Here is a 14,585-nt window from a genome sequence, read left to right on the forward strand (position 1 = left end):
CTCCCCCTCAAACATCAAAACTCACAGTGCACTTTCAGCTGACAGCTCATCCAGTTATCTAGCATTGCCTAAAATGGCAGGTCAAGTGCTAACCACAGGCTTACATTACTGAGGAAAACTGTTGTGAGGGTGCAAGATGTGAGGTGGCCCCACACTTGCTAGGGATTCAGGGACTACTTTGGACCCTCTGAAGTTTGTTTTTTTTCCCCACAAAAATCCTTCATACACCAGTCAACTAAATCAGGAGATACGCGGGCAGATTCTTTCTTTTTAAATGAAGGGGATTGTTCAGAAATGAGGGTGGATTGGATGATCTGAAAGTAGGAACGTTGAATCGACAAAATCCCCAAGGCAATGGGGCAGGGAGAGTCCCATGAGGCGCTGAGGGGAGGGGAGTCCTGCAGGCTGGGGGAAATGAACTCGTTCTGAAAAAGCCGAGAAAGGCTGCACATAAATATGAATCTCACATTTGTCAGAACTGTGTTGGAGAAATGGAGTGTGCAACACTGCAGGTTTATATTGATCAGCAGGAAACAGGTTTTCTCCTTTCTAGCCGCTCGGTGGCTTCATCGTGAGTCAAAGATAGACCCACTAGAGCTTCACTGGCCAACATACAGGAAACTCTCGATTTACCGGCAGCTAAATAACCAGAAATCTCTGTTAACCGGCAAAATTCAGGAGTAGGTTCAGGTAAGTTTTACTTCATATTAGTGGCCGTTCCTGGATCTGTGGCTATGTAATCGGAGTTCCTGCACTTGTTGCTAAGCAACAGGGACGCTTGGTCTGTGGTCGGGGTTCTTGCACCTGTTGCTAAGCAACAGGGAAGCCTGGATTTGTTGCTGTGTACGGAGCTCTCGTACCTTTTAACTATACCTCTCTGTAATCCGGACTTTTTGATAAACCGGCACCACACCGGTCCCGGATAAAAGAGTTTCCTGTACTGCAATCCAAGGCCTTCATTTTTGTAACTCAGTACTTTGAACAATGGCTGGTGCTTGCCCCCTTTTAACTGGGAGGTCCAGTCACAATGAAGTCTACAGGCAAAAGGGCCAGAAAATGACACATGCTTTGGGCTAAACTTTGCCAAAACTCGCCTGTTCAGAATTGGGTAAAGGATTCAGGCTGTGAGAAATTGTTCTGCTCCTTTTACAAATGGGGAAGATCCCAGTATGATTCTTTTCAACAAAAAAAAGAGTTGCTGTCACTGAAGTTTGCGTGATGTGGTCAGTTTAATTTGTCCTGGTCATTTTCAACAGGGACTACGGTTCTGAATTTTTGCGCTCATCAGATAAGGGATGTTAAATGGAACACCTTCCCATTTCGGATGCCCAGTAGTCTCTGGCTCTTGTAGAGCGCAGTTAGATCCAAAGTAAAGCTGCCTCTACTGTTCCCCAATGTGTTTCAATTTCAACCCTCAAAAGAACATCGCCTGCTCCATCAGTGTGATAACTTTCCACCTCCAGCACCAGCTGGCTTGTAGCATACTCCCGAGTGAGTTTACCAATTTCAGCACTGAACTAAGGCCAGCTTCCTGCTCGCGGAGAATGAGAGGTGATCTCATTGAAACATACAAGATTCCGAGGGGGATTGACAGGGTAGATGCGGGGAGGTTGATTCCTCTGGCTGAAGAGTCTAGAACTAGGGGGCATAGTCTCAGGATAAGGGGTCGGCCATTTAAGACTGTGATGAGGAGGAATTTCTTCACTCAGAGGGTTCTGAATCTTTGGAATTCTCTACTCCAGAGGGCTGTGGAGGCTGAATCGTTGAATATATTCAAGGCTGAGATTGATAGATTTTGGGGATGGGGCGGGAAAGTGGAGTTGAGGTCGAAGATCAGCCATGATCTCATTGAATGGCGGAGCAGGCTCAAGGGCCGAATGGCCGACTCCTGCTCCTAATTCTTATGTTCTTATGATTCAAACTGCCCAAAGTCTTCACAGCCAGCAGATAGGCGAGATTTTCATCCCATTTGAATTCAACGCCTGAATGTGAAAGGGCAAATACCTAGCGCCCAAGAGCAGCGACCCTTTACACTGTTGAAAGGGTATATTTTGCCAGTGGCAGTTTGCTCCAAGAAGGAGATGAGGCATCTGCTGTGCTGCAATAGTTGGTTTTACTGCACAATGTCCACAGGTTTGGCACAGCCGGACGTTGGCATGGGGTGTAGGTGCCATAGAAAAAATTACAGCTCGTAGCTTCCTGTACGAATACATTTTAAACCCTTCCAAAGGACAATCCCCATCTGACTCAACGCGTTAAAAGCCAGAAGGTCGTGGGTTCAAGCCCCACTCAAGAACTTGGGCACATAATCTAGGCTGATGCTTCGGTGCCGTGCCGAGGAAGTGGTGCAGTCAGAGAGGGGCCTTTTGGATGAAATGTTAAACCGAGGCCCTGGCTGCATGTTCAGTTGGACAGAAAAGATTCCCATGGCACTATATGAGGAGGGAGTTTACGTGATGTTCTGTCCAAACACTTAAACCTCAATCAACACTTCTTAAAACAGATTATCTGGTCATTTATCTCATTGGTGTTTGTGGGAGCTTGCTGTGCACAGACTGGTTGCCAAGTTTGCCTACAGCACAACTGCAACCACACTTCAAAAGTAATCAATTGGCTGTGAGCGCTTTAGGACATCCTGAGGATATGAAAGGTGCTATGAAAATGTGAGGTCTTTCTTTTCGATCTTCAAAAGGCCATAATCTAAATGGAGGTTGAAGAAAAGTAAAATGCTGTGTGGGATCCCTCAAACTATCAAATGATATAGAAGTCATGCGGTCACTTGGCCGAGAGATGTGAAATAGCACAGAGGTGACTGAACTGACTGATATAGAGCACAATCCCACGCCAAAGCACGCCCGTTAACTCAACAAGTTGGGAACAGAATGAAGCAAAATCTTCATGTCTCATTAATGCAACACAATCATTACTGGTGAGGAATAGTGGCCTATCCCTTTGCATTGGCCAAACGCTCTTCACACATGCAATGGCCTCAGTCTTCACAGGTCCTCTTCACTGGGACCAAAATTGGCTTAGGTCCGCGAGTCATTAGATGGGGCACGGACTTGGCAGATCCCGATTACTGTCCGGAAAGAATATTACTTAGATGGGAGGTGAGTGGGGGGAATATTTAAAGGTCCTAATTTTGTACCCCGACAGCTTCATCCCAACCTTAATTAAAACTAGACGCTTCCTCCCTCATCGCTAAAGCAAAAGAATGGTGGAAGCACACAGGGGAGAAGGCAGGTTAAAGTGTCTGCTGTTGGAAGAGTCTCCTACAACATTTGTTCTTTGCAGATGCTGACTGTCCTTCTGTATCTCCAGCACTTTCTGGTTTTATTTCAGGTTCCCAGTTCCTTCCCCTCCCTCCCTCCCTCTTTTACTCCCTGTGTAAAATCACTGCGATGGAATGAGGGGAGGAAAGATTGGTCAAAGTGTATGCATGGTCCCTTGATATGTGCCTTCCGAATTCCCGGCCGGCGCCAACTCTGGCTCAATTACACTCTAGGTGACCTCCCTCGACCCCGTGCTGTCCTGCGAAGAACGTGGAATGTTCCCGTCAAGTGCCTCTGTCCATCGGAAAGACTAGAAGAGCTGCGTGCACGACCCGCAGGAGGACTACCCAGTCACACACAACAGGACTGTTGCCGTTTTCCATCCAATTTATGCACGGGTACGGTGGCCCGGTGGTTATGTAACTAGACTAGTAATCCAGTTATGAACGTGAGTCAAATCCCACCACGAGCAGTTTAAGAATTTGAATTCAGTGTTGTTTTTTAAATCTGGAAATAAAAAGCTGGGTACCAGTAAAAAGTGACTATGAAGCTGTTGGATTGTCATAAAAACCCAACCGGTTCACTGATGTCCTTTCAGGGAAGGAAACCTGCCGTCCTTACCTGGTCCGGGCCTATGTGTGACTCCAGTCCCCACACTAACGTGGTTGACTTTTAACTGCCCTGTGAAATGGCCTAGCGAGCCACTTGGCTGTGCAAGAAGGCCCACCACCACCTTCTCAAGGGCAGCTAGGAGATGGGCAATAAATGCCGGCCTTGCCAGCGACGCCCGCATCCCCAGAATGAATTTAAAAAAAACTTAAACTGAACACTTGCCTTAACTTTCAAGCATTCCCCCCCCCGCCCAAGTTGGACCCTTGCAGCCTAACCCGAGGCACCCGGATCCACCTGCTGATGGGGAGTCGCAGCATTGGAGCCTCGGCCTACAAACCAGCCGACTCATTCTCCGACCGAGCCGGGAGCACAAAACGAGAAAAGAAGCCGTTCCTCTCCTCTCCCCTCCCCTCCTCCTCTCCTCTCCCCACCTCTCCTCTCCCCTCCCCCCTCCTCCTCTCCCCTCCCCCCTCCCCACCTCTCATGGTTTTAAACCAGACGCCCTTTGGTAACGTCAATAACCTGCTGTTACTCCAGCTGACTCTCGCTAGTTCGCCGTGCAAACACCACCAGGCTGTCTAGTTGAAGGGAGCGGATTAAAAGAAACAAAAATTAAACAAATTCCTCCCCTACGGGGGGTAATAATTTGGGGCAATAAATACTTCAACAGTTTCTCTGCTCGCAAAAAGTCGAGCGATTAAAAAAAAACGCATTGTGACCGCTAATTCTCCCTCGCGTCTCTGGCACTTCACTCATTATTGCGGTTGTGGAACTCTTTTGAATAATTTGGAGAGGAGGGGGAAAAAATGCGTGGCGTTTTAAGTAAAATGAATGCGGTCGCCAGGGCTCTCGGGAAACAAATCCTGACACTTTGCCCCGGTGACAGTGCGAGAATATTTGATGTCGCAAGAGAGTAAAGTGATAAAACACGGCCGCCTGCTTTACATCCCTGGTTGACTTATCCAATCAGAATGAACTAATGATTTGGATGCGACATGCTCCCTTTAAAGATCCAACTCGGTAGTTTATCTTCCTCCTAAATGTGTCAATGGTCCCAAATCTGAAAGTAATGTTCTTTTGCAGTAAAGTACCCTCTTTACACTTCCTCACACAGGAGACTAAACGGACGGTGCATTCAACTGACCTTTAACATACAGCGTAAACCACTTTCAACTCACTGGCTTGCGCATGGGTGTTTTTTGTCCATTTTGAGTTGCCATCCAATTCATTCCTCAAATTAGAGTTAACGGTAAACTTAAACCACAGGGATCAGACCGCGGTTTAACGTCACTTATGAAAGACGGCACCTCCGGCAGGGCAGCGGACTCCCTCAGTGCTGCACCGGAGAGTCGGCCTGGATTTGGTACTCAAGTCTCTGGAGCGCGGCTGGTTTGGGATCGTCCACGATAACCACGTCTGATGCACTGCGATCCTGAAGGGAGATATCCGCAAATAATCTGGCGTGTGTCAGTCACCTCTAGCTAGCATGTTTTCTAGTTCAGAACTGCTGCTTAAAGGCAGTTTGGAGCAGACATTATGGCCCCGATTTTAACTCCAGGTGGATTCCCCGCTCAGGCCCGAGTTAAAATTACAGTCGGGTCACAATGATGTCATCGGGCCGCAACACGCATATGCAAAGGAGGACCCTGTTGGCTCCGGGCGCGTGTCCTCGCTGCCTGCTCAGTGGAGCAGGTTAAAATTGCAGATGTTGCGACCATGAGGGGTCTGGATAGAGTAGATAGAGAGAAACTGTTCCCATTGGCGAAAGGGTCGAGAACCAGAGGACACAGATTTAAGGTGATTGGCAGAAGAACCAATGGTGACATGGGGGAAACATTTTTTACGCAGCGAGGGTTTAGGATCTGGAATGCACTGCCTGAAATGGTGGTGGAGGCAGATTCAATCGTGGCTTTCAAAAGGGAATTGGATAAGTACCTGAAGGAAAAGAAATTGCAGGGCTCCGGGGAAAGGGCGGGGGAGTGGGACTAGCTGAAGTGCTCTCGCAGAAAGCCGGCACGGGCTCGACAGGCCGAATGGCCTCCGCCTGTGCCGTAGCCATTCTATGATTCTATGATGATGGCGGCTTTCGATGACAGGTAAGAGCCAGGGCGATTTTAACTGCCCACCCGCCAGGTTTCTGCTGAGCGAGTCGGGGTAAAATCTCACCCAGTCGATGACACATTGTGACGCGCGACTCCAGTGACAGCAACATGTGATGGGCAGCATTTCCTATTCCTGAAGTCACATGGGAAAGGTGTGTAAAAAATGTCCACTCCCTGAAAATGCCTAGGCCCAGCAGTCTAGAAGCATAAAGCGTGGTAACGAGGAATGACGGAGAGAATTGTACAGATGGTTTCTTTCACAACCCTTTGAAATTATGCATCATAACAGAAGGCAAGTGTCTTTATAGGTAACACACGGTCCATGTGATCTCCTGGAATGGTTTTGATCACCCGAGGGGGTCGGAGAGGAATTTTAGAGAGTATTTTCCCCCCTTATTGGCCCTGGGTTTCTTTTGCCTCGCCCGGGAGATCACAAGGCTGCAGGGGTGGGTGCGAAGGGGGTGTGAAGGGGGCGCGGCGGGGAGGGAAGGAGTGTTTAACAATGGTCGAGCCAGCATGTTGTGGGGCACGCTTGATGGACCTGCCCATCATTTCTGTACAACATAATTAAGGTGAAGACACTTCCCCATTAAATCCCTAAAATAGGGAGGGGGGTTGGTGGGGGAGAGGATTAAATAACAGCCCAATCCACAAAATACAGCCATGCCTCGTCCCCTTTTTTGCTTACAAAGAATTTTTAAAGAGAATAGGAGGAAATAAAACTGCAAAAAAAAGTTACCTTTTTAAAAGGAGCATGTCAGACCTGACCCTTCCCTCCTCTTCCTCATTGCCATAGCAACGACCACCATTTGCAAAAGAAGCCATTTTGATTTTTTGAACCACTTTCTTCCCTCTCCTCTCCTCCACCCACCCTACGACTTCCCCTCAAACCCCCCACACCTCTCCACGCACAATCTTTCAAATACTCTGGACGCCAAGAAGAGAAAGAATCCACAGATTGACGTTTTGGGAAAAACTCACTGCTCAATATTTCTTTTTTGAGGTTGCCCCTTTCCCACAAGGCCCGGTCTCACGTGGTCCACCCCCCCACCCCCTCTCTCACGTTCACTCTCTCTTTCTTTCCTGCCAGTTTCTTCTCACTAATTTCCTCCCAGCTCCCCACCTTTTTAAAAATTATTTTTAAACCTTATATCACCATCGGTCACTAGGCATGTTACATTTAAATTATAGCACAAGTTCCAACTAACAAGTATTTCACTAAAGAACATTCGAATAAAAACAATGGCACAGAACACAACCTTTTGGAAATATCATATCAAAGCTCATGGAACTCATTTCTATATCAATCTTTTTAAAAGTGGAAACACTTCTCTTTTTTTTCATATTTTTTTTCTTCTTCCTTTTTTTAAATTGTAAAATGTGCAAATTTTAGCAGTAACACTAACTGTTAGGAGACCAGAGGGAACAGCAGTCCAGTTTAAGTCCCAGCGTCTTGTCGACGCCAGGTTTCCCTCTCCCCCGCGCCCACCACCCCCCCATGGTCACGTGACCCGCGCGCCACACGGCCGGGGAGGAGGGGGTTGGAATCCGCCTTTTGCGGAAATCCGTGCCGCAGCCCCGCGCGATGCCCCCGATCCCGCTGGACCCAATGTGCACACTGCTCGATTCACGTTTCTCTCCCGCACCACGCCCCCACCCTCCCCTTCTCCCCGCAGACACACACACACACACACACACACACACACTCAGTCAGTCAGTCTTCCAGGAGCTTGATGTCAATCGAGCCTCTTCCCCTACTCTTCCTCCTTCTTTCCACCCCGGCTGGTTTTTTCAGCTGCTGCAGGCCATGGCGTCGATCACTTGCTCCAGCTTACTCCGCAGTCTCTGCCTCCTCGCTTGTTCGTCCTTCTCCAGAGTCGATAAGATCTAAAGTTTGGGGGGGGGGGGGGGGGAGCGAGGGGAAAAAAAACAACAAAGAATCATTCACTGGTACGCCTGGAGAACCGTTCTCTTTATTTCGCTGTATGTCGGCCGTGGCTCAGTGGGCAGCACGCTCACCTCTGAGTCAGAGGGTCGTGAGTTCAAGTCCCAGAGACTGGAGCACAAAAATCCCGGCTGACGCTCCCAGTGCGGTGCTGAGGGAGTGCCGCACTGTCGGAGGTGCCGTCTTTCGGATGAGACGTTAATCCGAGGCCCCGTCTGCTCGCTCAGGTGGACGGAAAAGATCCCGCGGCACTATTTCCAAGAAGAGCCGGGGAGTTCTCCCCGGTGTCCCCGGCCAATATTTATCCCTCAATCAACATCAGTAAAAATCAGATTATCTGGCCATTATCACATTGCTGTTGGAGGGATCTAACAGGACGCAAATTATAGCCACGTTTCCCTAAATTACAACAGCGACCACCAGAAGCTGAGGAGAGAGATTCACCGTGACAACACCAAGCAACGTGGCAAAGAGCTTCGCTCTCTGAAGCGAGGATCACCCAGAGCTAGTTCAGAGGTCGCCGCCGTGAGTTCAGGGTAACGCCCTGCGAATGGTTAATATTGCCCCCCTCCCCGGCTCCTTGCGAGAACGACGCAGTGCAGAACTCCCCGCCCTTTCAAGAGCACAAGATCCGACTGGAAACACTGCGCAGCTCAATATTTCAAATCGGTTAAAACAGTTCGGTGGCTGCTGATGGGGCGGGGGGCTGCCAATTAAACACCTAATGGCTGTCAGGCCTGCGATCAGTCAGAAGAATGGGTGCTTTATTAACCATTTCATTGAGTTAATCATTGCATTTAGCGCCAGCGTAATTAAGACTGCTTTCAGCAGTCAGTCAGTCAGGAGTCTGCATCAATATCTCCGCAGGTTCTGCCTCAGATAGACAAACCTCGTCTCCGCACTGCTGCTCCTGATTAATGACAGACTCCGTGTAAAGATTACGCTTGGTGTGCGGGCCTCCTTTTGTGAAAGGAAAACCTGAAAAATGCTGGAAATGACACAACAACAACTTGTATTTATATAGCGCCTTTAACGTAGTAAAACATCCCCAAGGTCCTTCACAGGAGCGATTATCAAGCAAAATTTGACACCCGAGCCACACCAGGAGATATTAGGGCAGCTGACGAGGTCGGTTTTAAGGAGCGTCTTAAAGGAGGAGAGAGAGGTAGAGAGGAGCGGAGAGGTTTGGGGAGGGAATTCCAGAGCTCGGGGCCCAGGCACGGTCGCCAATGGCGGAGCGATTAAAATCAGGGGATGAACCAGAGGCCAGAATTGGAGGAGCGCAGAAACCTCGGAGGGTTGTGGGGCTGGAGGAAGTTACAGAGATAGTGAGGGGGCGAGGAATCCATGGAGGGATTTGAAAACAAGGGTGAGAATTTTAAAATCAAGGCGTTGCTCAGCAGTCTTGGGCAGGAGATGAGCACAGGTGAGCATTGCAGCTGCCAACTTCTCAATCAGAAAAACTTTCTCCAAAGTCTGGAGACCCTCCCAAAAGGACAACCCGTCTTTCTCTTCCAGAACAGGCCACACACTTCCAGCCTTTGCCATTTTCGTTTCAGATCTCCAGCCCTTTTTCTTGTTCTGTCTATTTCCATTTGGGTGCACTCTCACATCTCGAGTCAAAACCTCCGAGTTCAAGTCCCCACCCCAGGGTATTATCTAAACCGGGCACTTCAGTGCAGTACTGAGGGAAGTGCTGCATTGTCAGAGGTGCCATCTTTTGGTCGAGGGTTAAACCGAGGTCCCATCTACCTGCTCCCATGGCTCATATGGGTGTAAAAGATCCCATGGCGCGATGTGAAGAGTAGGGGGGTTCTCCCCGGTGTGCTGCCCAACACTCACCCCCTCAACCAACACCAACAAAATCAGATCAATTGCTGTTTGTGGGATCTTGCAGCGCGCAAATTGTCCGTCACATGTGCCTATCAAACAGAGGTGGCTTCACTTCAAAAAGTAATTAGAGCAGAGATGGTTAAGAGGAGATTTGATGGAGGTGTTCAAAATCATGAGGGGTTTTGATAGAGTAAATAAGGAGAAACTGTTTCCAGTGGCAGGAGGGTCGGTAACCAGGGGACACAGATTGAAGGGGATTGGCAAAAAAACCAGAGGAGAGAAATGGAGAATATTTTTTACGCAGCGAGTTTTGCCGTACACTAAACATCCGTAAGATAAAGGTCCTCTACCAACCTAACCTGCCCCCGCCACACAGTACTGCCCCCCGATTATCAAAATCCATGACAAGGCCTTGGACAACGTGGACCACTTTCAATACCTCAGGAGCCTACTGTCAACAAGGGCAGACGTCGATGACGAAGTCCAACACCGCCTTCAGTGTGCCAGTGCAGCCTTCGGTCGCCTGAGGAAGAGAGTGTTTGAAGACCAGGACCTTAAACCCGGCACTAAGCTCATGGTCTACAGAGCAGCAGTGATACCCGCCCTGCTGTATGCCTCAGAGACATGGACCATGTACAGCAGGCACCTCAAAGCACGGGAGAGGTACCACCAACACTGCCTCCGCAAGATCCTGCAAATCCATTGGCAGGATAGGCGCACCAACGTCAGTGTTCTTGCTCAGGCCAACATCCTCAGCATCGAAGCTTTGACCACGCTCAATCAGCTCCGATGGACGGGTCACATTGTCCGCATGCCTGATACGAGACTCCCAAAACAAGCGCTCTACTCGGAGCTCCGGCACGGCAAGAGAGCCCCAGGTGGGCAGAGGAAACGTTTCAAGGACACCCTCAAAGCCTCCTTGAAAAAGTATAACATCCCCTGGACAGTGGGAAGGGGGGAGGTATAAGGGCAGGTGTTGCATCTCCTGCGCTTGCACGGGAAGGTGCCAGGCGAAGGGGAAGGGGTGCTGGGGGTGATAGAGGAGTGGACTTCATATTATCCCTTTCTCAGGAAAAAAAAAGCCCCATGAATTATTCAGTCGATTAACATTGACTGGGGCCCTTCACCACACCTTAAAACTCGTTGGCTGATTAGCATATTGTACAATACCCACCCTTGTCCTAAACCGCCAATCTTAGTCAGCTCGTCTCCTGCTTCTGATGGCTGTCGTTGAGGAGAAATATCTCTAAGTGTGCTCTTAACACAAAAAAAACTTCCAAGAACATGAGCCGTGAAAGTCTGACGCCTTTGAAAATACGCTGTGCACGGGTTCGTGTGTGGTTGCCAACGGCACTCATCAAATCCCTTTGTCTGTTTTCTAACGCAGGTGTCAACTTATTAACACCGCACAACTCAACTTCAAGGCCCCGATTGTTTTGTGTGAAAGAAGAAATTCTCTGTAAAGTGAGGGAGGCCTGTGAGTCGAGCCGAAGACGTTCCGAATCTACTGTCCTCCTGTAGTCAACTATTGATCAGCCCGTAGTGATGGTGCCGTGTGCTGTTAACTCCTCCCCAGCTCGTCAGGAGTCCTCTGGCTATCAACACCACCCCGCAGCAGCAGCTGGGGCCGAGTCGCTGAACCTGGGGGGGTGATTGAGAAACCGAGGAGAATGGCCAAGGTCCATCTCGCGGACCGGCACCACAGTTGGAGAGAGTGAGTTAGAAGATGAGGTAGGAGTAGCGGTGGGTAGCTGGATATCGGGGGAGAGGACGGGGGAAGGAGAGGAGGGGGAAGAGTGGGAGAGGGGGGGAGTAGGGGGAGAAGGGGGAGAGAGGGGGGGGGGGAGAGAGGGGGGAGGGGGAGAGAGGGGGAGGGGAGAGAGGGGGAGGGGGAGAAAGGGGGGATGGGGAGAGAGGGGGGGGAGGGAGGAGAGAGGGGGAGAGAGGGGGAGGGGAGAGAGGGGGGGAGAGAGGGGGGGAGAGAGAGGGGAGGGGGAGGGGGAGAGAGGGGGAGAGGGGAGAGAGAGGGGGGAGGGGGAGGGGGGAGAGGGAGAGGGGGGAGGGGAGGGGGGAGAGAGGGGGGGAGGGGGAGAGAGGGGGGAGGGGGAGAGAGGGGGGAGGGGGAGAGGGGAGAGGGGGAAAGGGGAGAGAGGGGGAGGGGGGAGGGGAGAGAGGGGGAGGGGGGAGGGGGGGAGGGGAGAGGAGAGGGGGAGGGGGAGGGGAGAGAGAGGGGGAGGGGGAGAGAGGGGGAGGGGAGAGAGGGGGAGGGGAGAGAGGGGGAGGGGGAGAGGGGAGAGAGGGAAAGGGGAGAGAGGGGGAGGGGGAGAGGGGGAGGGGAGAGAGGGGGAGGGGGAGAGAGGGGGAGGGGGGAGGGGAGAGAGGGGGAGGGGGGAGGGGAGAGAGGGGGAGGGGGGAGGGGAGAGGGGGGAGAGAGGGGTTTAGGGGAGAGGGGAGAGAGGGGGAGGAAGGGGCGAAGGGGGGAGGAGAAGGGGCGAAGGGGGGAGGAAGGGGCGAAGGGGGGAGGAAGGGGCGAAGGGGGGAGGAAGGGTGGGAGGTGGAGAGAGGGGCAGGGAGGGTGGGAGAGGGGGGGAGGGGGAGAGAGGAGAGGTGGGGGGAGGGGGGGGGGAGTACCGTGCTGGTTGGCTGGAAGCTTGGTCCAGCCATGGTCAAAGCACAACAGGCGGTGTCAGCTGCCGGGACTATTTGTTTGCTGTATTTTGCCTCCAGTGGCACAGGAGGGGGCCACAGCTCGAGATCAGTCTCCACGCTGATGGAGCGGGCACTGGTTTTAACTTGGGCTTGGCTCAGCTCTGGGGTGTAGCAGGGCGATAGGCAGGCAGCACAAGACAGAGAGGGAGAGAGCGAGCGACAGAGGGAGAGAGAGAGCGACAGAGGTGAGAGAGGCGACAGAGGGCGAGAGAGGGAGGGAGCGAGCGAGAGAGGGAGAGGAGGGCGAGAGAGGGAGGGAGAGGAGGGCGAGAGAGGGAGGGAGAGGGAGGGCGAGAGAGGGAGGGCGAGAGAGGGCGGGAGAGGGAGGGCGAGAGAGGGAGGGAGAGGGAGGGGCGAGAGAGGGAGGGAGAGGGAGGGCGAGAGAGGGAGGGAGAGGGAGGGCGAGAGAGGGAGGGAGAGGGAGGGCGAGAGAGGGAGGGAGAGGGAGGGCGAGAGAGGGAGGGAGAGGGAGGGCGAGAGAGGAGGGAGGGAGAGGGAGGGCGAGAGAGGGAGGGAGAGGGAGGGCGAGAGAGGGAGGGAGAGGGAGGGCGAGAGAGGGAGGGAGAGGGAGGGCGAGAGAGGGAGGGAGAGGAGGGCGAGAGAGGGAGGGAGAGAGGGCGGAGAGAGGGAGGGCGAGAGAGGGAGGGAGAGGGAGGGCGAGAGAGGGAGGGAGAGGGAGGGCGAAGAGAGGGAGGAGAGGGAGGGCGAGAGAGGGAGGGAGAGGGAGGGCGAGAGAGGGAGGGAGAGGGAGGGCGAGAGAGGGAGGGAGAGGGAGGGCGAGAGAGGGAGGGAGAGGGAGGGCGAGAGAGGGAGGGAGAGGGAGGGCGAGAGAGGGAGTGAGGAGGAGAGGGAGGGCGAGAGAGGGAGGGGCGAGAGAGGGAGGGAGAGGGAGGGCGAGAGAGGGAGAGGGAGAGGGAGGGCGAGAGAGGGAGGGAGGAGGGAGGGCGAGAGAGGGAGGGGGAGGGAGCGACAGAGGGAGGGGGAGGGAGCGACAGAGGGAGGGAGAGGATATGAGGAAAGGAACCATGAGGTGATTTCCACAAGCTGCGCTTCAACAGCCTGCGGCCAGTAAACCAGCTCAAGCAGCCCCTCTCTTCCCCCATTGCCCACTGAACTCCCCGACACTATACCCAGCATCTGCCGTTCCTAATGAAAAGAGCGGAGTCCGGAGAGCAGAAATCCCACTGTTCCACACTCATTCATGCAAATTTCTTCACCTCAGGTTCACTGTGCTGATAAAAGCTTCGAGTGTTCCCACAGTCAGGCAGCAACAGACTCAACCGTCACCTTGAAATCACATCGAGTGCCTCTAGGGGGCGGATACAAGCGGCCGTTCTTCAAGTGCATGCGTAGACGGGGAGCGTAGGGAAGAAATTTGACAATGGCGGCTTCGCTGCTCGCGCTCGATTCCGTCCTCAACCAACACCCAAAGATACACTGGGCTGCACTGCCACCAGGATGAAGAAACCCCCCCCAGCCCATCCTGCTCCCTAATCCAGGGGGCACCGAGGCAGCTCAGACTATACATACACACCCTGCTCTAGGTGTCACGCATGGTTCAGGCTCTCCTCTGAGTCAGAAGGTCGTGGGTTCAAGTCCCGCTCCCAAGACTTGAGCACATAAAGCTAGGCTGACACTCCCAATGCACTGCTGAGGGAGTGCTACACTGTTGGAGGTGCCGTCTTTCGGATGCGACGTTAAACCGAGGCCCCCGTCTTCCCTCTCAGGTAGATGTAAAAGATCCTGTGGCACTATCTTGAAGAAGAGCAGGGGAGTTCTCCCCGATGTCCTGGGCCAATATTTATCCCTCAATCAACATCACTAAATAAAAAAACCCAGATTATCTGGTCATTATAGCATTGTTGTTTGTGGGATCTTGCTGTGTGCAAATTAGATGCCCCGTTTCCCACATTACAACAGTGACTGCACTTCAAAAAGTACTTCATTGGCTGCAAAGCGCTTTGGGACATCCTGAGGTCGTGAAAGGGGCTGTAGAAATGCAAGTCTTCTTTCTCTTGGGGACACCATATCGCTGCATCATGTGTCTGCTATAATGGTAGAAGGCAAACTAGACCGTCCTTGGTCTTTTTATCGTCCAGCAATTCCGACGGG

The 14,585-nt window shown here is 52.2% G+C and overlaps 1 protein-coding gene across 1 annotated transcript in view; it reads right to left on the reverse strand.

Moving 5' to 3' along the window:
* Nucleotides 1–7,294: 7,294 nt before the first annotated feature.
* Nucleotides 7,295–14,585, reverse strand: part of LOC147111318 (plexin-A1-like) — a 616,616-nt gene continuing 609,325 nt past the window's right edge. Inside the window, exon 32 of the mRNA XM_086002083.1 lies at nt 7,295–7,873. Within this exon, the coding sequence (XP_085858209.1) occupies nt 7,778–7,873 (96 nt within the window). The 3' untranslated portion in view covers nt 7,295–7,777. The remainder of the gene's footprint in view (nt 7,874–14,585) is intronic.

Source organism: Somniosus microcephalus, chromosome 11 (genome assembly GCF_052327205.1).
Source record: "Somniosus microcephalus isolate GS21.2 chromosome 11, FLI_Smic_1.0, whole genome shotgun sequence".
Lineage (NCBI taxonomy): Eukaryota > Metazoa > Chordata > Chondrichthyes > Squaliformes > Somniosidae > Somniosus > Somniosus microcephalus.